Source organism: Dendrobates tinctorius, unplaced genomic scaffold (genome assembly GCF_039654945.1).
Source record: "Dendrobates tinctorius isolate UK_male_01 unplaced genomic scaffold, ASM3965494v1 ptg000063l, whole genome shotgun sequence".
Taxonomy (NCBI): domain Eukaryota; kingdom Metazoa; phylum Chordata; class Amphibia; order Anura; family Dendrobatidae; genus Dendrobates; species Dendrobates tinctorius.
Genome location: NW_027361731.1, coordinates 13,010,825 through 13,033,250, shown reverse-complemented (window position 1 = coordinate 13,033,250; position 22,426 = coordinate 13,010,825). Strand labels below are relative to the sequence as shown.

The 22,426-nt window shown below is 52.2% G+C and overlaps 2 protein-coding genes across 6 annotated transcripts in view; both read left to right on the top strand.

Annotated features, from left to right (window-relative positions):
- The window catches only part of LOC141094189 (uncharacterized), a 402,263-nt gene that overhangs the window by 5,644 nt on the left and 374,193 nt on the right, over positions 1 to 22,426 (top strand). Inside the window, exon 1 of one of the 5 annotated variants that reach the window (XM_073579951.1) lies at positions 5,724 to 7,183. The exons of the other annotated variants lie outside the window; for them this stretch is intronic. Coding sequence (XP_073436052.1) covers positions 7,049 to 7,183 — 135 coding nt within the window. The 5' untranslated portion in view covers positions 5,724 to 7,048. Of the gene's footprint in view, positions 1 to 5,723; positions 7,184 to 22,426 lie in introns of those variants that run through there. 5 annotated transcript variants of the gene reach the window in all.
- LOC141094238 (uncharacterized) overlaps positions 7,192 to 22,426 on the top strand; it is a 172,400-nt gene continuing 157,165 nt past the window's right edge. The window contains exon 1 of the mRNA XM_073580051.1: positions 7,192 to 7,814. Coding sequence (XP_073436152.1) covers positions 7,623 to 7,814 — 192 coding nt within the window. The 5' untranslated portion in view covers positions 7,192 to 7,622. The remainder of the gene's footprint in view (positions 7,815 to 22,426) is intronic.

Here is a 22,426-nt window from a genome sequence, read left to right as displayed (position 1 = left end):
GCGGCTCTGTGGGTGGAGGTCGGTGCTGGAGGCTCCATTATTCTCTATGTGGAATGTGGCTCTGCGGGTGGAGGTAGGTGCTGGAGGCTCCATTATTCTCTATGTGGAGTGCGGCTCTGTGGGTGGAGGTCGGTGCTGGAGGCTCCATTATTCTTGATGTGGAGTGCGGCTCTGCATGTGGAGGTCGGTGCTGGAGACTCCATTATTCTGTATGTGGAGGTCGGTGCCGGAGGCTCCATTATTCTCTGTGGAGTGCGGCTCTGCGGGTGGAGGTCGGTGCCGGAGGCTCCATTATTCTCTATGTGGAGTGCGGCTCTGCGGGTGGAGGTCGGTGCCGGAGGCTCCATTATTCTCTATGTGGAGTGCGGCTCTGCGGGTGGAGGTCGGTGCCGTTGGCTCCATTATTCTCTATATGGAGTGCGGCTCTGTATGTGGAGGTCGGTGCTGGAGGCTCCATTATTGTGTATGTGGAGGTCGGTGCTGGAGGCTCCATTATTCTCTATGTGGAGTGCGGCTCTGCGGGTGGAGGTCGGTGCTGGAGGCTCCATTCTCTGTGGAGTGCGGCTCTGCGGATGGAGGTCGGTGCCGGAGGCCCCATTATTCTCTATGTTGAGTGCGGGTGGAGGTAGGTGCTGGAGGCTCCATTATTCTCTATGTGGAGTTCGGGTGGAGGTCAGTGCTGGAGGCTCCATTATTCTCTATGTGGGTGCGGGTGGAGGTCAGTGCTGGAGGCTCCATTATTCTCTATGTCGAGTGCGGGTGGAGGTCGGTGCTGGAGGCTCCATTATTCTCTATGTGGAGTGTGGCTCTGCGGGTGGAGGTCGGTGCCGGAGGCTCCATTATTCTCTATGTGGAGTGCGGCTCTGCTGGTTGAGGTCGGTGCTGGAGGCTCTATTATTCTCTATGTGGAGTGCGGCTCTGCGGGTGGAGGTCAGTGCCAGAGGCTCCATTATTCTCTACGTGGAGTGCGGCTCTGCGGGTGGAGGTCGGTGCTGGAGGCTCCATTATTCTCTATGTGGAGTGTGGCTCTGTGGGTGGAGGTCGGTGCTGGAGGCTCCATTATTCTCTATGTCGAGTGCGGGTGGAGGTCGGTGCTGGAGGCTCCATTATTCTCTATGTGGAGTGTGGCTCTACGGGTGGAGGTCGGTGCTGGAGGCTCCATTATTCTCTATGTGGAGTGCGGATCTGCGGGTGGAGGTCGGTGCTGGAGGCTCCATTATTCTGTATGTGGAGTGTGGCTCTGCGGGTGGAGGTCGGTGCTGGAGCCTCCATTATCCTCTGTGGAGTGCGGCTCTGCGGGTGGAGGTCGGTGCTGGAGGCTCCATTATTCTCTATGTGGAGTGCGGATCTGCGGGTGGAGGTCGGTGCTGGAGGCTCCATTATTCTCTATGTGGAGTATGGCTCTGCGGGTGGAGGTCGGTGCTGGAGGCTCCATTATTCTCTATGTGGAGTGCGGCTCTGCGGGTGGAGGTCGGTGCTGGAGGCTCCATTATTCTCTATGTGGAGTATGGCTCTGCGGGTGGAGGTCGGTGCTGGAGGCTCCATTATTCTCTATGTGGAGTGCGGCTCTGCGGGTGGAGGTAGGTGCTGGAGGCTCCATTATTCTCTATGTGGAGTGCGGGTGGAGTTAGGTGTCGGAGGCTCCATTATTCTCTATGTGGAGTGTGGCTCTGAGGGTGGAGGTCGGTGCTGGAGGCTCCATTATTCTTTATGTGGAGTGCGGCTGTGCGGGTGGAGGTTGGTGCTGGAGGCTCCATTATTCTCTATGTGGAGTGTGGCTCTGCGGGTGGAGGTTGGTGCCGGAGGCTCCATTATTCTCTATGTGGAGTGCGGCTCTGCGGGTGGAGGTCGGTGCTGGAGGCTCCATTGTTCTCTATGTGGAGTGCGGCTCTGCTGGTGGAGGTAGGTGCTGGAGGCTCCATTATTCTCTATGTGGAGTGCGGGTGGAGGTCGGTGCTGGAGTCTCCATTATTCTCTATGTGGAGTGCGGCTCTGCGGGTGGAGGTAGGTGCTGGAGGCTCCATTCTCTATGTGGAGTGCGGCTCTGCGGGTGGAGGTAGGTGCTGGAGGCTCCATTATTCTCTATGTGGAGTGCGGCTCTGCGGGTGGAGGTCGGTGCTGGACGCTCCATTATTCTCTTTGTGGAGTGTGGCTCTGCGGGTGGAGGTCGGTGCTGGAGGCTCCATTATTCTCTATGTGGAGTGTGGCTCTGTGGGTGGAGGTCGGTGCTGGAGGCTCCATTATTCTCTATGTGAAGTGTGGAGGTCGGTGCTGGAGGCTCCATTATTCTGTATGTGGAGGTCGGTGCTGGAGGCTCCATTATTCTGTATGTGGAGGTCGGTGCTGGAGGCTCCATTATTCTGTATGTGGAGGTCGGTGCTGGAGGCTCCATTATTCTCTATGTGGAGTGCGGGTGGAGGTCAGTGCTGGAGGCTCCATTATTCTCTATGTGGAGTGTGGCTCTGCGGGTGGAGGTCGGTGCCGGAGGCTCCATTATTCTCTATGTGGAGTGCGGCTCTGCGGGTGGAGGTAGGTGCTGGAGGCTCCATTATTCTCTATGTGGAGTGCGGCTCTGCTGGTGGAGGTCGGTGCTGGAGGCTCCATTATTCTCTATGTGGAGTGTGGCTCTGTGGGTGGAGGTCGGTGCTGGAGGCTCCATTATTCTCTATGTGGAGTGCGGCTCTGCGGGTGGAGGTCGGTGACGGAGGCTCCATTATTCTCTATATGGTGTGCGGCTCTGTGGGTGGAGGTCGGTGCTGGAGGCTTCATTATTCTCTATGTGGAGTGTGGCTCTGCGGGTGGAGGTCGGTGCTGGAGGCTCCATTATTCTGTATGTGGAGGTCGGTGCTGGAGGCTCCATTATTCTCTATGTGGAGTGCGGGTGGAGGTCAGTGCTGGAGGCTCCATTATTCTCTATGTGGAGTGTGGTTCTGCGGGTGGAGGTCGGTGCCGGAGGCTCCATTATTCTCTATGTGGAGTGTGGCTCTGTGGGTGGAGGTCGGTGCTGGAGGCTCCATTATTCTCTATGTGGAGTGCGGCTCTGCGGGTGGAGGTCGGTGACGGAGGCTCCATTATTCTCTATATGGTGTGCGGCTCTGTGGGTGGAGGTCGGTGCTGGAGGCTCCATTATTCTCTATGTGGAGTGTGGCTCTGTATGTGGAGGTCGGTGCTGGAGGCTCCATTATTCTGTATGTGGAGGTCGGTGCTGGAGGGTCCATTATTCTGTTTGTGGAGGTCGGTGCTGGAGGCTCCATTATTCTCTATGTGGAGTGCGGCTCTGCGGGTGGAGGTCGGTGCTGGAGGCTCCATTATTCTCTATATGGTGTGCGGCTCTGTGGGTGGAGGTCGGTGCTGGAGGCTTCATTATTCTCTATGTGGAGTGTGGCTCTGCGGGTGGAGGTCGGTGCTGGAGGCTCCATTATTCTGTATGTGGAGGTCGGTGCTGGAGGCTTCATTATTCTCTATGTGGAGTGCGGCTCTGCGGGTGGAGGTCGGTGCCGAAGGCTCCATTATTCTCTATGTGGAGTGCGGGTGGAGGTCAGTGCTGGAGGCTCCATTATTCTCTATGTGGAGTGCGGTTCTGCGGGTGGAGGTCGGTGCTGGAGGCTCCATTATTCTCTATGTGGAGTGCGGCTCTGCGGGTGGAGGTAGGTGCTGGAGGCTCCATTATTCTTTATGTGGAGTGCGGGTGGTGGTAGGTGCCGGAGGCTCCATTATTCTCTATGTGGAGTGCGGGTGGAGGTCAGTGCTGGAGGCTCCATTATTCTCTATGTGGAGTGCGGTTCTGCGGGTGGAGGTCGGTGCTGGAGGCTCCATTATTCTCTATGTGGAGTGCGGCTCTGCGGGTGGAGGTCGGTGCTGGACGCTCCATTATTCTCTTTGTGGAGTGTGGCTCTGCGGATGGAGGTCGGTGCTGGAGGCTCCATTATTCTCTATGTGGAGTGTGGCTCTGTGGGTGGAGGTCGGTGCTGGAGGCTCCATTATTCTCTATGTGAAGTGTGGAGGTCGGTGCTGGAGGCTCCATTATTCTGTATGTGGAGGTCGGTGCTGGAGGCTCCATTATTCTGTATGTGGAGGTCGGTGCTGGAGGCTCCATTATTCTGTATGTGGAGGTCGGTGCTGGAGGCTCCATTATTCTCTATGTGGAGTGCGGGTGGAGGTCAGTGCTGGAGGCTCCATTATTCTCTATGTGGAGTGTGGCTCTGCGGGTGGAGGTCGGTGCCGGAGGCTCCATTATTCTCTATGTGGAGTGCGGCTCTGCGGGTGGAGGTAGGTGCTGGAGGCTCCATTATTCTCTATGTGGAGTGCGGCTCTGCTGGTGGAGGTCGGTGCTGGAGGCTCCATTATTCTCTATGTGGAGTGTGGCTCTGTGGGTGGAGGTCGGTGCTGGAGGCTCCATTATTCTCTATGTGGAGTGCGGCTCTGCGGGTGGAGGTCGGTGACGGAGGCTCCATTATTCTCTATATGGTGTGCGGCTCTGTGGGTGGAGGTCGGTGCTGGAGGCTTCATTATTCTCTATGTGGAGTGTGGCTCTGCGGGTGGAGGTCGGTGCTGGAGGCTCCATTATTCTGTATGTGGAGGTCGGTGCTGGAGGCTCCATTATTCTCTATGTGGAGTGCGGGTGGAGGTCAGTGCTGGAGGCTCCATTATTCTCTATGTGGAGTGTGGTTCTGCGGGTGGAGGTCGGTGCCGGAGGCTCCATTATTCTCTATGTGGAGTGTGGCTCTGTGGGTGGAGGTCGGTGCTGGAGGCTCCATTATTCTCTATGTGGAGTGCGGCTCTGCGGGTGGAGGTCGGTGACGGAGGCTCCATTATTCTCTATATGGTGTGCGGCTCTGTGGGTGGAGGTCGGTGCTGGAGGCTCCATTATTCTCTATGTGGAGTGTGGCTCTGCGGGTGGAGGTCGGTGCTGGAGGCTCCATTATTCTGTATGTGGAGGTCGGTGCTGGAGGGTCCATTATTCTGTTTGTGGAGGTCGGTGCTGGAGGCTCCATTATTCTCTATGTGGAGTGCGGCTCTGCGGGTGGAGGTCGGTGCTGGAGGCTTCATTATTCTCTATGTGGAGTGTGGCTCTGCGGGTGGAGGTCGGTGCTGGAGGCTCCATTATTCTGTATGTGGAGGTCGGTGCTGGAGGCTTCATTATTCTCTATGTGGAGTGCGGCTCTGCGGGTGGAGGTCGGTGCCGAAGGCTCCATTATTCTCTATGTGAAGTGCGGGTGGAGGTCAGTGCTGGAGGCTCCATTATTCTCTATGTGGAGTGCGGTTCTGCGGGTGGAGGTCGGTGCTGGAGGCTCCATTATTCTCTATGTGGAGTGCGGCTCTGCGGGTGGAGGTAGGTGCTGGAGGCTCCATTATTCTTTATGTGGAGTGCGGGTGGTGGTAGGTGCCGGAGGCTCCATTATTCTCTATGTGGAGTGTGGCTCTGAGGGTGGAGGTCGGTGCTGGAGGCTCCATTATTCTCTATGTGGAGTGTGGCTCTGCGGGTGGAGGTCGGTGCTGGAGGCTCCATTATTCTCTATGTGGAGTGTGGCTCTGCGGGTGGAGGTCGGTGCTGGAGGCTCCATTATTCTCTATGTGGAGTGTGGCTCTGTGGGTGGAGGTCGGTGCTGGAGGCTCCATTATTCTCTATGTGGAGTGTGGCTCTGCGGGTGGAGGTCGGTGCTGGAGGCTCCATTATTCTCTATGTGGAGTGTGGCTCTGCGGGTGGAGGTCGGTGCTGGAGGCTCCATTATTCTCTAAGTGGAGTGTGGCTCTGTGGGTGGAGGTCGGTGCTGGAGGCTCCATTATTCTCTATGTGGAGTGCGGGTGGAGGTCGGTGACGGAGGCTCCATTATTCTCTATGTGAAGTGTGGAGGTCGGTGCTGGAGGCTCCATTATTCTGTATGTGGAGGTCGGTGCTGGAGGCTCCATTATTCTCTATGTGGAGTGCGGCTCTGCGGGTGGAGGTCGGTGCTGGAGGCTCCATTATTCTCTATATGGAGTGCGGCTCTGTGGGTGGAGGTCGGTGCTTGAGGCTTCATTATTCTCTATGTGGAGTGCGGCTCTGCGGGTGGAGGTCGGTGCCGGAGGCTCCATTATTCTCTATGTGGAGTGCGGCTCTGCGGGTGGAGGTCGTGCCGGAGGCTCCATTATTCTCTATGTGGAGTGCGGCTCTGCGGGTGGAGGTCGGTGCCGGAGGCTCCATTATTCTCTATGTGGAGTGCGGCTCTGCGGGTGGAGGTAGGTGCTGGAGGCTCTATTATTCTCTATGTGTAGTTCGGGTGGAGGTCAGTGCTGGAGGCTCCATTATTCTCTATGTGGAGTGCGGGTGGAGGTCAGTGCTGGAGGCTCCTTTATTCTCTATGTGGAGTGCGGGTGGAGGTCGGTGCTGGAGGCTCCATTATTCTGTATGTGGAGGTCGGTGCTGGAGGCTCCATTATTCTCTATGTGGAGTGCGGCTCTGCGGGTGGAGGTCGGTGCTGGAGGCTCCATTATTCTCTATATGGAGTGCGGCTCTGCGGGTGGAGGTCGGTGCTGGAGGCTCCATTATTCTCTATGTGGAGTGTGGCTCTGCGGGTGGAGGTCGGTGCTGGAGGCTCCATTATTCTGTATGTGGAGGTCGGTGCTGGAGGCTCCATTATTCTCTATGTGGAGTGCGGCTCTGCGGGTGGAGGTCGGTGCTGGAGGCTCCATTATTCTCTATATGGAGTGCGGCTCTGTGGGTGGAGGTCGGTGCTGGAGGCTTCATTATTCTCTATGTGGAGTGTGGCTCTGCGGGTGGAGGTCGGTGCTGGAGGCTCCATTATTCTGTATGTGGAGGTCGGTGCTGGAGGCTCCATTATTCTCTATGTGGAGTGCGGCTCTGCGGGTGGAGGTCGGTGCCGAAGGCTCCATTATTCTCTATGTGGAGTGCGGCTCTGCGGGTGGAGGTCAGTGCCAGAGGCTCCATTATTCTCTACGTGGAGTGCGGCTCTGCGAGTGGAGGTAGGTGCTGGAGGCTCCATTATTCTCTATATGGAGTGCGGCTCTGTGGGTGGAGGTCGGTGCTGGAGGCTCCATTATTCTCTATATGGAGTGTGGCTCTGCGGGTGGAGGTCGGTGCTGGAGGCTCCATTATTCTCTATGTGGAGTGCGGCTCTGCGGGTGGAGGTCGGTGCTGGAGGCTCCATTATTCTCTATGTGGAGTGCGGCTCTGCGGGTGGAGGTCTGTGCTGGAGGCTCCATTATTCTCTATGTGGAGTGCGGCTCTGCGGGTGGAGGTCGGTGCCGGAGGCTCCATTCTCTATGTGGAGTGCGGGTGGAGGTCAGTGCTGGAGGCTCCATTATTCTCTATGTGGAGTGCGGCTCTGCGGATGGAGGTAGGTGCTGGAGGCTCCATTCTCTGTGGAGTGCGGCTCTGCGGATGGAGGTAGGTGCTGGAGGCTCCATTATTCTCTATGTGGCGTGTGGCTCTGAAGGTGGAGGTCGGTGCTGGAGGCTCCATTATTCTCTATGTGGAGTGCGGCTCTGCGGATGGAGGTAGGTGCTGGAGGCTCCATTCTCTGTGGAGTGCGGCTCTGCGTATGGAGGTAGGTGCTGGAGGCTCCATTATTCTCTATGTGGAGTGCGGGTGGAGCTAGGTGCCGGAGGCTCCATTATTCTCTATGTGGCGTGTGGCTCTGAAGGTGGAGGTCGGTGCTGGAGGCTCCATTATTCTCTATGTGGAGTGCGGCTCTGCGGGTGGAGGTCGGTGCTGGAGGCTCCATTATTCTCTATGTGGAGTGCGGCTCTGCGGGTGGAGGTCGGTGCTGGAGGCTCCATTATTCTCTATGTGGAGTGTGGCTCTGCGGGTGGAGGTCTGTGCCGGAGGCTCCATTATTCTCTATGTGGAGTGCGGCTCTGTGGGTGGAGGTCGGTGCTGGAGGCTCCATTATTCTGTATGTGGAGTGCGGCTCTGCGGGTGGAGGTAGGTGCTGGAGGCTCCATTCTCTGTGGAGTGCTGGTGGAGGTCAGTGCTGGAGGCTCCATTACTCTCTATGTGGAGTGCGGCTCTGCGGGTGGAGGTAATTGCTGGAGGCTCCATTATTCTCTATGTGGAGTGCGGGTGGAGGTCGGTGCTGGAGGCTCCATTATTCTCTATGTGGAGTGCGGCTCTGCGGGTGGAGGTCGGTGCTGGAGGCTCCATTATTCTCTATGTGGAGTGTGGCTCTGCGGGTGGAGGTAGGTGCTGGAGATTCCCCATTACTGGCCGCATGGAATATTGACCCCTTCAACACGGAGACTCCTTTGGGGTTTTTGTTGCCACTTAATAAGAATCACTAGCTGAAGAGCCCGACTTTGCCCGGGCATAGTAGCTAACTGTGGTTACTTACAGATTCCCCATTACTGGCCGCATGGAATATTTACCCCTTCAACACGGAGACTCTTTTGGGGTTTTTGTTGCCACTTTATAAGAATCACTAGCTGAAGAGCCCGACTTTGCCCGGGCATAGTAGCTAACTGTGGTTACTTATAACAAATTATAATGATTATCCTCCATTCCATAGTCCAGTGCCCATATACACATCATACATACCCTCCATCCCAGGAGCGTAGCTACCAGGGGAGCAGAAGGTGCGGTTGCCCCGGTCCCCTTGTTCTGTGAGGGCTCACCCAGAGCTACTGCTACTGGATGTACAGTGTCCATTTACCATCATACATATCCTCCATCCCATAGTCTTGTGCCCATATAACCATCACACATCCTCCATCCCATAGTACCATGCCCATATACCCATCACATATCATCCTTCCCATAGACCAGTGTCTATATACCATCATACATATCCTCCATCCCATAGTCCTGTGCCCATATACCCATCACACGTATTCCATCCCATAGTCCCGTGCCCATAAACCCATCATACATATCCTCCATCCCATAGTCCAGAGCCCATATACCATGATACATATCCTCCATCCCATAGTCCTGTGCCCATATACCTATCACACATACTCCATCCCATAGTCCCATGCCCATATACCCATCAGACATCATCCATCTCATAGCCATTGTCCATATACCATCATACATATCCTACATCCCCTAGTCCCGGGCCATATATCAATCCATCACTCATACTCCATGCCATAGTCCCGCGCCCATAAACCCATCATACTTACACTCCATCCCATAGTCCAGAGCCCATATACCATGATGCATATCCACCATCCCATAGTTCAGTGCCCATAAACCCATCATACATATCCACCATCCCATAGTTCAGTGCCCATAAACCCATCATACATATCCACCATCCCATAGTTCAGTGCCCATAAACCCATCATACATATCCACCATCCCATAGTCCAGTGTCCATATACCATCATACATATCCTCCATTCCATAGTCTCTTGCCCATAGAACCATCACACATCCTCCATCCTGTAGTCCAGTTCCCATATACCCATCATACTTACCCTCCATCCTATAGTCCAGAGCCCATATACCATCATACATATCCTTCATTTCATAGTCCCGTGCCAATATAGCCATCACACATCCTCCATCCCATAGTCCCGTGCCCATATACCCATCACACATCATCTATCCCATAGTCATTGTCCATATATACCAACATACATATCTTTCATCTCATAGTCCCGGGCCATATATCCATCACACATCCACCATCCCATAGTCCAGTGCCCATAAACCCATCATACATATACACCATCCCATAGTCCAGTGCCCATATACCATCATACATATCCTCCATCCCATAGTCTCTTGCCCATAGAACCATCACACATCCTCCATCCTGTAGTCCAGTGCCCATATATCCATCATACTTGCCCTCCATCCCATAGTCCAGAGCCCATATACCATCATACATATCCTTCATTTCATAGTCCCGTGCCCATATACCCATCACACATCATCCATCCCATAGTCATTGTCCACATATACCATCATACATATCCTTCATCTCATAGTCCCGGGCCATATATCCATCACACATCCACCATCCCATAGTCCAGTGCCTAGATACCATCATACATATCCTCCATCCCATAGTCCCATTCCCATATACCCATCACACATCCTCCATCCCATAGAATAGTGTACATATACCCATCACACATATCCTCCATCTCATAGTTCAGTGTCCTTGTACCATCATACATATCCTCCATCCCATAGTCCCGTGCCCATATAGCCATCACACATCCTCCATCCCATAGTCCCGTGCCCATATACCGGTCACACATCATCCATCCCATAGTCATTGTCCATATATAGCATCATACATATCCTTCATACCATAGTCCCGGGCCATATATCCATCACACATCCTCCATCCCATAGTCCAGTGCCCAAATACCCATCATACATATCCTACATTACATAGTCCCATGCCCATATATCTATTATACATATCCTCCATCCCATAGTCCTTTCCCATATACCAACCACACATATCCTCCATCCCATAGTCCCGTGCTCATATCTATTTTACATATCCTCCATGCCATAGTCCTTGCCCATATACCCATAATACATATCCTCCATCCCATAGTCCCGTTCCTATATACCCATCACATATCTTCCATTCCATACTCCTGTGTCCATAAATCCGTCATACATATCCTCCATCCCATAATCCAGTGCCCATATACCATCATTCATATCCTGCATCCCATAGTCCCATGCCCATATACCCATCACACATCCTCCATCAGAGTCTAGTGTCCTTATACCCATCATACAAACAAATCCTCCATCCCATAGTCCAGAGCCCATATAACATCATACATATCCTTCATTTCATAGTGCCGTGCCCATATACCCATTACCCATCCCATAGTCATTGTCCATATACCATCATTTATGTATTCTCCATTCCATAGTCCCAGGCCATATATCCATCACACAGCCTCAATCCCATAGTCCAGTGCCCATAAACCTGTCATACTTATCCTCCATCCCATATTCCAGAGCCCATACACCCATCACACATCCTCCATCCCATAGTCCCGTGCCCATATACCCATCACACATCCTCCATCCCATAGTCCAGTGCCCATATACCATCATACATATCGTCCATCCCATAGTCCTGTGCCCATATACCCGTCACACATCCTCCATCCCATAATCTTGTGCCCATATACCCATCAGACATCATCCGTCCTGCAGTCTAGAGTCCATATACCATCATACATATCCTCCATCCCATAGTCCTGTGCTATATACCCATCATACATATCCTCTATCCCATAGTCCCGTGCCCATATACCCATCACACATCCTCCATCCCATAGTCCCATGCCCATATACCCATCATACATATCTTCCTTTCCATAGTCCAGTGTCCATATACCATCATACATATCCTTCATCCCATAGTCCCGTGCCCATATACCCATCACACATCCTCCATCCCATAGTCCCATGCCCATATACCCATCATACATATCTTCCTTTCCATAGTCCAGTGTCCATATACCATCATACATATCCTTCATCCCATAGTCCCGTGCCCATATACCCATCAAACATATCCTCCATCCCATAGTCCCATGCCCATATATCATAACACATCCTCCATCCTATAGTCCCGTGCCCATATACCGATTATACATATCCTCCATCCCATAGTTCCGTGCTCATATACCCATCATACATTTCCTCCATCCCATAGTCCAGTGCCTATACACCCTTCACATATCCACCATCCCACAGTCCAGTGCCTATATACCCATCATACATATCTTCCATTCCATAGTCCAGTGCCCATATACCCATCACATATCCTTCATCCCATAGTCCAGTGTCCATATACCAGCATAATCTCCATCCCATAGTCCCATGTCCATATACCCATCACACATCCTCCATCCCATAGTCCATTTTCCATATCCTATGATACATATCCTCCATCCCATAGTCCCGTGCCCATATACCCATCGCACATCCTCCATCCCATAGTCCCGTGCCCATATACCCATCATACATATCCGCCATCCCATAGTCCCTTGCCCATATACCCATCACACATCCTCCATCCCATAGTCCAATGTCCATATACACATCATACATGTCTTCCATTCCATAGTCCAGTGTCGATATACCATCACACATCCTCCATCCCATAGTCCCGTATCCATATACCCATCACACATGCTCCATCCCATATTACATTGTCCATATACTATCATACATATCCTTCATCCCATACCCATCATAGATTTCCTCCATCCCACAGTCCCGTGCCCATAAACCCATCACACATCCTCCATCCCATAGTCCAGTGCCCATATACCCATCACATATCCTTCATCCCATAGTCCAGTGTACATATACCATCATACATATCCTCCATCCCATAGTCCCATGCCCATATACCCATCACACATCCTACATCCCATAGTCCATTGTCTATATCCTAAGATACATATCCTCCATCCCATAGTCCAGTGCCCATATACCCATCAAACATATCTTCCATCCCATAGTCCAGTGCCCATATACCCATCACATATCCTTCATCCCATAGTCCAGTGTACATATACCATCATACATATCCTCCATCCCATAGTCCCATGCCCATATACCCATCACACATCCTACATCCCATAGTCCATTGTCTATATCCTAAGATACATATCCTCCATCCCATAGTCCCGTGCCCATATACCAATCATACATATCCTCCATCCCACAGTCCCGTGCCCATATACCCATCATCCATCCCATAGTCCTGTGCCCATATACTCATCAAACATATCCTCCATCCCATACTCCCGTGGCCATATACTCATCACACATCCTTCATCCCATAGTCCAGTGTCCATATACCCATCATACACTTCTTATAGTGTCGTCATACCCCCACACACAGTATGTTCCCACAATAGTGGCTTCCCACACACAGGATAATGTTTCCACAGGACTGCCATCCCCCTCACACACAGTATAATGTCCCCACAGTACTCAATCCCCCACTTTCTAGTGTTCCCAGAGTACTGCTCATTACATGCACAATATGGTACCAACCACCGACCATTAATAAATACTCAGCCTCATTCTTGATGCAAATACTAATGAACCCAGGATCTATGAGATATTTACCACACGATAGTTGGATAGGCAGAGAGTATCATCCAAAACGGAAGCCCACATGGTTGCTATGGTGCCTATGGGCTCAGTGGGTGTGGTATTGGTCATCCTCTTCTTCCCATCATCACAATTTCAGCGATTTCCACATTCTCATGACCGTGATACCGTTGAATAGAATAGTGAATCAGGGTGTCGGAAACTCCTGATCCACCATTCAGTCTTTGTCTGTGAGTCTGAGACTCCGTGCACTGCAGGCACAATGGCGTCCCTACATCAGACCTGTAGTATGGAGCCTCAGTACTCACAGTGCACAGACTGGAGCAGTTCACCTCGGGAACAGGGTTGGGAGAGAGGTGTTTTTCTCCTTCGCCTCATTGGGAGACACAGGTACTTTGGGTGTAAGCTACTGCAGCCTGGAGGCTGACACTAAGTGGAAAAAAAGAGGATAGCTCCTCCGCCGTATACACCCTCGCCCCGATTGCGGGCGGAAACCAGTTTTTTGCTTAGTGTCTGTTGGAGGCACACGTCTGTCTCAAGACTGACTTTTTTTTTTTTTTTTTTTCTTTTTCCCCATGAAGATAAGACTGGAGCGATGGACCCTACTGAAAGGGTCCGATCTCCCCAAACCAACAACGGGCGAGCACGTGCGAGTGTCCCTCCACGTATCCTCTCCCGCACCGTGGGACATGATGCCAGACTTAGCCCTGTCCACCCTAGGGTATTGAAACCCTAGGCTGCACAGAGGCACAAGTGTAGTCCGTGCTGCCCCCACTAATGCTAAGACTGCGGTGGGGCAAGGAGGCGGACGGTCCCTCTCCTCACCCCGGCAAGGGGTTAGATGGAGTTAGGATGCCTGCACCGTCCTTTTTTCATATGGCCCCCCTCCCCTCTACCTGAGCTGGACGGAGGAGGATGGCTGGGGAGGGCTCTTGCAGCAGCACAGGGCTGGAGCCCTTAACTTCTCCCGGGTGGCAGCAGAGATGGGCATGTGGCAGCGGCGGATCTGGTTCCGGCCTTAGTTCTGGGGTCCGGCGGTTCAGCCCCCCTGGTGGATGGTAAAAATCGAGGCTTCGGCTTCAGCTGGTGCTAGGCTGCAGCCGGAAGTCCCCGCCCCGGCGTCGCGTCACAGCGGCCTCGCCCCCGTGGCCTGGGCGGATGCCGAAGAAATTTAGGCCCCGATTTCAGGCCGGAGCTAGGACGCACACGGAAGTACCGCCCCCAGGATCCCTTTTTTTCTTTGGGGGCCTACCCGCAGTTGTGGCGTGCAGAATGAAGCGACGCCTCCCACGCTGAGGACACAGGGGACATAGGACTGGGGTAAGTGCTGCCCCCTAGCCCCGCAGAGAGGCCACGCTAAGAGAAGCGAAGAGCAGCCTCCCCAGGCAGTTTTTTCAGTGCGGGAGACTGACAGAGCATGTCAGGAAAACCTAAGACACATACGTTTCTATACGCTGCATGCATCTCCTGTCGGTCCGCTTTTCCGCGGGCGCAGACCAAGTGAGCATGCGAAGCCTGCAAGTCCGAATGCGCTTAGGAGCGCTTCCCTGCGACCGAACCTAGTGTACAAAGTCCCCCGGAATGGGCATTATCACTATCGCAATCTATGGCGTCATTTACGAGAGCAATCGAGTCCCTTTGGGGCCCAGATAGGGACAGTGGCTCGCCTGTCTTAGAGGGGGTCCTCTACCTCACAGGAGCCTCCGGCCTGCAGGGGCCGCTCTCCAGGCAGACCCGGGGAAATGAACCCACACGGCGTCTCCCGTTCCATCCGGTGCCTCGGCATCCGTGAGCTCTGCTTCTCACTCCCCGTCACCAGCAGTCGATAGCGAGCAAGGCTCGGACTACGACTCGGATGATCCTCTTGACCTAGATACGCCGGGTAGTCAGGAAACGGTTGACAGTCTCATAGAAGCCGTCAATCAGACTCTGGGGATTGAGGATGATTCTACTCTGGCTTTGGGTCATAAGGTGTCATTTAAGCGAGTCAAGCGTCCCCATAGAGTATTTTGCACTCACCCTGAATTTGAGGACATAGTGCAAAGACACAGAGAACAGCCGGACAGGCATTTCTCGGGTCAGAAGTATCCTTTTGCCCCGGATATCCGTAAAAAGTGGATGTAATCCACCTGTGTCGGGCTTGGCTACAAAAACTCTACTATCCGTACCTAGTGGTTCTTCTATTAAGGATCCCACTGATCGTCTCATAGAAAACTTGGCTCACTCAGTGTTTGAGGCATCGGGATCAGCACTCTCTCCCTAGTTCGCAGATTGGTCAGAATCATTGAATAGAGCCTTGCAAGACATAGACCTACCAGCGGAAGTATCAGAAATCACAAATCAGATAGCCATGGCGGGGGACTACTTGATCAATGCATCTTTAGATGCGGCCAACTGCGCGGCACTTGTGGCCGCAAATGCAATCTCCATTAAGAGAGTGCTATGGTTAAGGACATGGCGGGCCGATTCAGCCTCAAAAAAGTCCTTGACACCGCTACCATACCAGTGTGGCCGCCTGTTCGGAGAGAAGTTAGATCAGCTCCTCTCCGACTCCACAGGAGGCAAGAGCGGTTTTCTTCAACAAAAGGTGAAACCGCCGTTTCGTCACCAGTTTCAGGCTCGTTTTCGGGCCTTTCGCGACCCCGGGTGGACGACAGCGGCTAATTCCGCCACGTCAGGGTGCCCCAACCAGAATAGGGACCGACAGATCTCATATAGAGCCAACCCATTGGGGAGGATGCGTACTAACCAGTCCAGGTTGAGGGGATCCAGGTCCCAAAGATCTTCAGCCAAATGACTTGCGGCATTTGTCAGGCAGCACTAGCAAGGTAGGTGGCCGCCTACTCCGGTTTCACCACGCCTGGCTCAAAGTCGCACATGACACATGGGTGAGAGAGCTGGTGTCCACAGGGTACAAGATAGAATTTGTCAGGTACCCCCCAAGACTATTTCTTCTTTCCAGTCTTCCCAAAGTGGTTACTCGGGCAAAGGCTCTACTAGGAGCCATCAATTCGCTCAGCCACAACGGAGTCATCATTTCAGTATCGGAAAGCAGGAAGACTAAGGGCTTCTATTCCAACCTGTTTGCAGTCCCCAAAAAGGACGGGACTGTCAGGCTCGTTTTGGACCTAAAGCTCCTGAACAAATTTATCAGAATCAGACATTTCCGGATGGAGTCTCTCCGTTCAGTCATATCAGCAATGGGGCAGGGATAGTACTTGGCCTCTATCGATATCCAGGATGCCTATCTACAGTATATATTCCCATTTTCCCTCCGCATCAAAGGTTTCTAAGCTTCGCCATCAACGGTCTAAATTTTCAGTTTGTAGCGCTGCCCTTCGGGCTATTCACTGCCCCCAGAGTGTTCACAAAGGTCATGGCGGTCCCTCACACCATCCGTTTCTGAATTAGGATTCTAGGAAAAATGGTGGCGGCGATGGAAGCGATCCCGTTCGCCCAATTCCATCTTCGCCCCCTGCAGCACACACTCTTGTCTTCCTGGGACAAGAACCCTTTCACGCTCGATCATTGGTGCCGGTTGTCCTCTCAGGGCAGACAGGCACTAGAGTGGTGGACAGTCAGTTCTTCCCTTCTTCATGGGAAACCCTTTCCCCCAGATCAGTGGCTGGTGGTCACAATGACGCCAGCCTTCTCGGCTGGGGAGCGGTTTTGCGCCACCACACGACCCAGGGACTGTGGTCACCGCAGAAGGCACGTCTCCCGATCAACTTGTTGGAGATACGGGCAATCAGGCTCACTCGGCAACAGTTTCATCACCTTCTAGCAGGCTGCCCCATCCGGATTCAGTCGGACAACGCCACGGCGGTGGCTTACATAAATCACCAAGGGGGCACCTGCAGCAGGGCAACCATGCGCGAGGTAGGGCACATGCTTCGCTGGGCCGAGAGGAGCCGCTCGGTGATATCGGCGGTCCAGGGCGGCAGACTTCCTCAGCTGGCAGGGGCTTGCGTCCGGGGAATGGTCACTACACCCAGAGGTCTTTCAGCAGATTTGCCAACAGTGGGGAACACCGGATGTGGATCTGATGGCCTCCAGGGTGAACGCCAAGGTGTCTGTATTTGTCGCTCAGTCCCGGGACCCGCAGGCAATCGCCGTGGGATGCGCTGGTTCTGCCATGGAATCAGTTTCGCCTCCCATACCTATTTCCCCCGCTGCCACTACTCCCGAGGGTCATCAAGAAGATCAAGGCAGAAGGGGTGCCAGTGATTCTGCTGGCCCCAGACTGGTCTCATCGGGCGTGGTACTCAGATCTAGTGCAGCTGCTCGTCGACGTCCAATAGCGACTGCCAGAGCACCCAGATCTACTTTCTGAGGGGCTGATCTGCCACTTGAACTCAGGGGCCCTGTGTTTGACGGCTTGGCCATTGAATCTTGGATTCTGACGCAGGTGGGGTTTGGGCGCAAAGTGGTTGCTACGATGGTTAACGCCCAAAAGCCTGCCTCAGCATGAATTTACCACCACACTTGAAAGGTTTTCTTTGCATGGTGTCAAGGCAACGGTTGTTCTCCACTGAGATTCTCCATCCCTAATATCTTGGCTTTTCTCCAGTCTGGCCTAGACTCAGGCTTGGCCTCCAGTTCTCTCAGGAGACAGATATCGTCTTTATCCGTCCTTTTTCAGCGCAGGATTGCTACCAACTTGCAGGTAAAAACTTTCATCCAGGGGGTCTCCCACTTGGTACCTCCCTATAAGGCACCTATGGACGCCTGGGACCTTAGCCTGGTCCTAAGTGTTCTGCAGGAAGCTCCATTTGAGCAGCTACAGGATGTCTCTTTGTCATACCTGTCCTGGAAGGTGGTGTTCATCAATCAGGTGGGTCTCTGAGCTGGCAGAGTTATCTTGCTGAACCCCGTTTCTGACCTTTCACAAAGACAGCTCCTCCTTTTTTGCCATCAGTCGTTTCCTGGTTTCATATTAATGAGGATATTGTCTTTCCCTCTTTTTGTCCAGCACCGGTACACCGTGTAGAAAAGGCCCTGCATACGTTAGACCTGGTGAGAGCACTCAGGAGGTACGTGCCGCGGACGGACATCTTTTGTCAGTCAGACGCGCTGTTCGTGCTCCCTGAAGGTCGCAGGAAGGGACTCTGTTATGAATGGGTCGCCGAGGAGGAAATAAAAAACACAAGCTAAGTCTCAGAAAACCAAAGAGGTTGGTAACTATGCAGACTGCAGACCCCTGATCCTAAGCACTCAACTAGCAGCAGTTGTGGAGCGTTCCTACGGAGGTCCTAGACGCCTCATCACAACCGGAGAGCTAAATAAGCCTAAAGCAGGAAGAGGAAAACTAACTGCCCCAAAGGAAAGACAGCCCCCCCACATGTATTGACGGTGAAACAAGATGAAAACACAAACAAAGGCAGGAAAATAGGCTGAGAAAACGATGGGGCCAAACTAACTAGAAAGGAAAGGAAAGAGACTGTCTGCAATCTGCCAAAAACCCTACCAAAAATAATGTCCAGCACAACTGATAGCAAAATTAACCCTGAAGTCACTAGACTTCTCCCACTATATCAGCACTCTGAAATATTCTGAGACAGCAAAAAGAGGGCAATCTAATAAGGGACAAAAAAGGCAAATACAGATAAATAAGAGTGGAAATTCAGCATAGCCCAGCCGGGCTGGCTGACCACACAAAAAACTGAACTGACCAACAAGAGCAAGTGTGAACATTAGCAAAAACAAACTTAACTTGAGAAGACTGGAACAGAGCTGAGTCCAAGACCTGAGAAACAGACTGAATCACCAGCACCAGGATAGGGCATCGGCTGTCTTATATCCAGTCTGATACTCCAGAGATCCAATCGTTATCTTCCTCACCAGGTGGCAGATCACTACCAATTAAACCAACCTCACTACCTCCTGTCACCACCAGAGGGAGAACGGAAGGAGAACTCTCAACTTGTGGAGCAGAAAATGAGCTCATAACAGGACTCGCTGCCTCAAAATTGACCATAGCCAGATGGATTTGTTTGGCTATTCAGGAATCCTACCATATCAGAGGCGCGCCAACTCTAGCAGGGATCAGAGCATGCTCTACTCTGGCAGTGGGCACCTCTTGGGCGCTTCGACGGAACAGGTTTGCAAGGCAGCAACCTGGTCCAGCCTGCACACATTTACTGAACATTACAATATCCATACTCAGGCTTCAGCGGATGCGAGCCTGGGTAGAAGGATTCTCCAAGCCGAGGTGGTGCACCTTTAGACAGGAGGTGCATGTAGCTTGGATTGGTGAGTCAACTTCCCACCCAGGGACTGCTTTAGGACGTCCCACAGTACCTGTGTCCCCCAATGAGGTGAAGGAGAAACATGGATTTTTGTGATAACTCACCGTAAAATCCTTTTCTCCGAGATGCTCATTGGGGGACACAGCACCCACCCTGTTAACCAAGTTGGCTTCTGTTTGTTTAATATGCTCTCTGTATCAGATTAGGGTGGTTATTTTCTAGACATGTTACCTGCATTAAGGTTGATGTTGTCTGATTTTTGTTTGATCTCCTACTGATTTTCCACCAAACTGGTTTCTGCCCACAATCAGGGTGAGGGTGTATATGGCGGAGGAGGAGCTAACCTCTTTTTTTCACTTAGTGTCAGCCTCCAGGCGGCAGTAGCATACACCCACAGTACCTGTGTCCCCCAATGAGCATCACAGAGAAAAGGATTTTATGGGGAGTTATCACAAAAATCCATGTTTTTTTTCAAATATCAGGAATTGTGGAGGCATCATATAAAGAGAAGAGCTGTTGTGACTCTCATACTGAATGTGTGGTTAGCAGGGGTCATTATTCTGGGGTTGTTGTGGACTGTAAATGCCTCCATACTGATTTGGGGTTCTTATTTTGTGTAGCTGGTTGTGGTGGCCATAATACTGTGTGAGGTGCTGTTTGGGCCGTCACACTGTGTGAGAGACCTCATACTGAGCTATCTTGAGAACACAGGAGAAGAATTTCCTTGTGATGAGTCAGATAGACCAAAGGACTACTTTTCTTACTTTCTACCTGATTGCAGTCCTCCTGAATTGATATGGTGTTGTGTGTCAGGAGGGAGACATCAGATAGTACGTACTGAAGGAAAGCAAATATATAATGGCAGTGAGAAGTCTGATTCAATGCAGAGAGAATAGCGGAGACAACGAACAGGGAGAGGTTCTTAGCTCAGGTTTACTGGATTATTGTGTCTTATAATAAACGTTATGCACCGCCACACGTTGCCAGAAAGTTCCTGACTCTGCATAATGCAGAAAAAGCATTCATAAAGTGTAGTGCCTCCTATCTGATGTATATACTTCTCATTAAGTTCTTCTTAAGTAAAGTTAAGTTTATTTTTGAATATATATATATAATCAGGAAGGCAGCATACCTTCCAGCACGTCGGCCTTCCGGGACCTTCCACACGGACGGATCCAGGTACTCTCCCCCATGTGACCTACCCTGGTCACCTTATATGGTCCGTAGCCACCCCTACCAGTGAGATACGGATCACATGGCTATGACCTCATTGCAAGTCCTTTTCAAACACCCAGCCATACACACATATACAGGCTTACTATGGGCATTCAGACACATGCCCCTGCGTGGGTTTGTAGGTGACTGGTTCCACCCATCTCACCAAGCCACCTGGAAGCTTTCCCTAATGTAAACAGAAACCATCAACAGAATATCTGCTGATTAATACCGATTCTGGCTTCCATTCCAGGGCCATATCGGTTATTTACCATCCTGCCGTTCATCCTTTCTCCATTACCATAATGAATATGCCTGTGTGCATGACCCATACAACGCCCCCTAACTGTCACAGGGGTCACTGCATCACATACCCCCCCCTCTGTTCAAACTTGTGGGGTTGAACACTTGTCACATACTATGTTTCTCGATGCCGGGTTCCCACTGTCATTCACTGTCACCTTGACCTACAAGTCGAGAGGACCATCTCAGTCTGTTTTGGGCATCATATGGCATCATATTTACGTTAGGCCTCCCCTGCCCCCAGCGGTCAGTATATCGGCCTTGGGCTTTGGCCTTCCAGTCAAAGTCCGTCTGTGTCACCAGACCCTTTTTAGTCTCCACACTTTCCCTGTATGCTCCGTCCCCCGACTTTTCTCTCCACGACCGGCTCTCCCGGCCGGTGCGGTCATAAGTCCTACTTAGAGTCGAACCCACTGTCTGGTCTGACCCATGTAGTACATCCAAGGAGCTACTGTCTAGGTCTCTCAGTCTCATACTGTGAGAAGAACTGCCACTTGCAGATTTGCGACGTTCACGTTTTGCTGAGTCTTTGGTTACCCACCATCTCATTAATTGGAGGGTACCTTCTGGTCCTTATACCCCAGGATGAAGGCTGCCACATCTCTTTATTAATCTGCAGTCGGTCCAGTCTCAACTGCTCTATCTCCTGCAGGTACGTTACTCGATATTTCATGAGCATCCGGAAGTTCCTTAGGCTTTCCATGGAGCCAACCACAATGATGGGAATCATGCCATCTTCACCAGATACCTGGACTTCACCATCAGGAGGGATCCTCACCCTCGCCACACCAGAGATTTTCACAAGGTTTAGCATCACTTTCCTGAGCCTTCCAACGACTCTCCCCACCAGATATTTGGGTACCGGAATTACATGTTCACCCAAGCCCAGCCGATTCTTAGCTTCCCTCGCAAGCTCTAGACGTCGAGCAGCTTTCACATTACTTTGCCTGATCATCTGTTTAGCGTGGAGACATTGCAGATGCATATCCGTGAGGACAGCCACCTGCTTTACTGTGTCTTCCCTGGTTGACAGTACCACCAACTGCCAAGTCTCAGGTGCCCATTGCACCCTACACGCTTTGACCCCTTTTTTAAAAGCCTCATGCACCCCTTCACCGGTACAGGCTTCTTGCACGTCTTCGGGTACGTCAATCACGCACTTGAAGGTTGTGGGCTCGCTCTCTTCCTGGACAGATGGCTGCGGGTTTATCACGGACACTTCCCTCAATACAGTTGCCCCGACCGGGGGACTATCTTGTTCAGCTTTTAGCTCAAAATCATGAGAGTTTACTTTTTCGAGACCCCTTGCCAAGATGGGCACTGGCAGTTCCGTCTTGCGATCACTCTGGCACGGCCGCTGGAAGTCTTTGACCACCAACTTCTCCTGCAAAAGGCCTCTTACTGCTCCTCTGAGCACTTCCACATCTTCCCTAAGGGTTTTGTTCACGCTTTTCCACATTGGCAGGTGACCTCTGAGCTCCAAGACTTCTTTCTCGAGCTCCTCCACTTTGTGCTTGGCTGATTGTCTCAGGGCCTTGACTGCTCCAACTGCGCGGAGTTGGCGACTTCCATACTCGCCACCTTTAGACATTCCTTCGCCAAC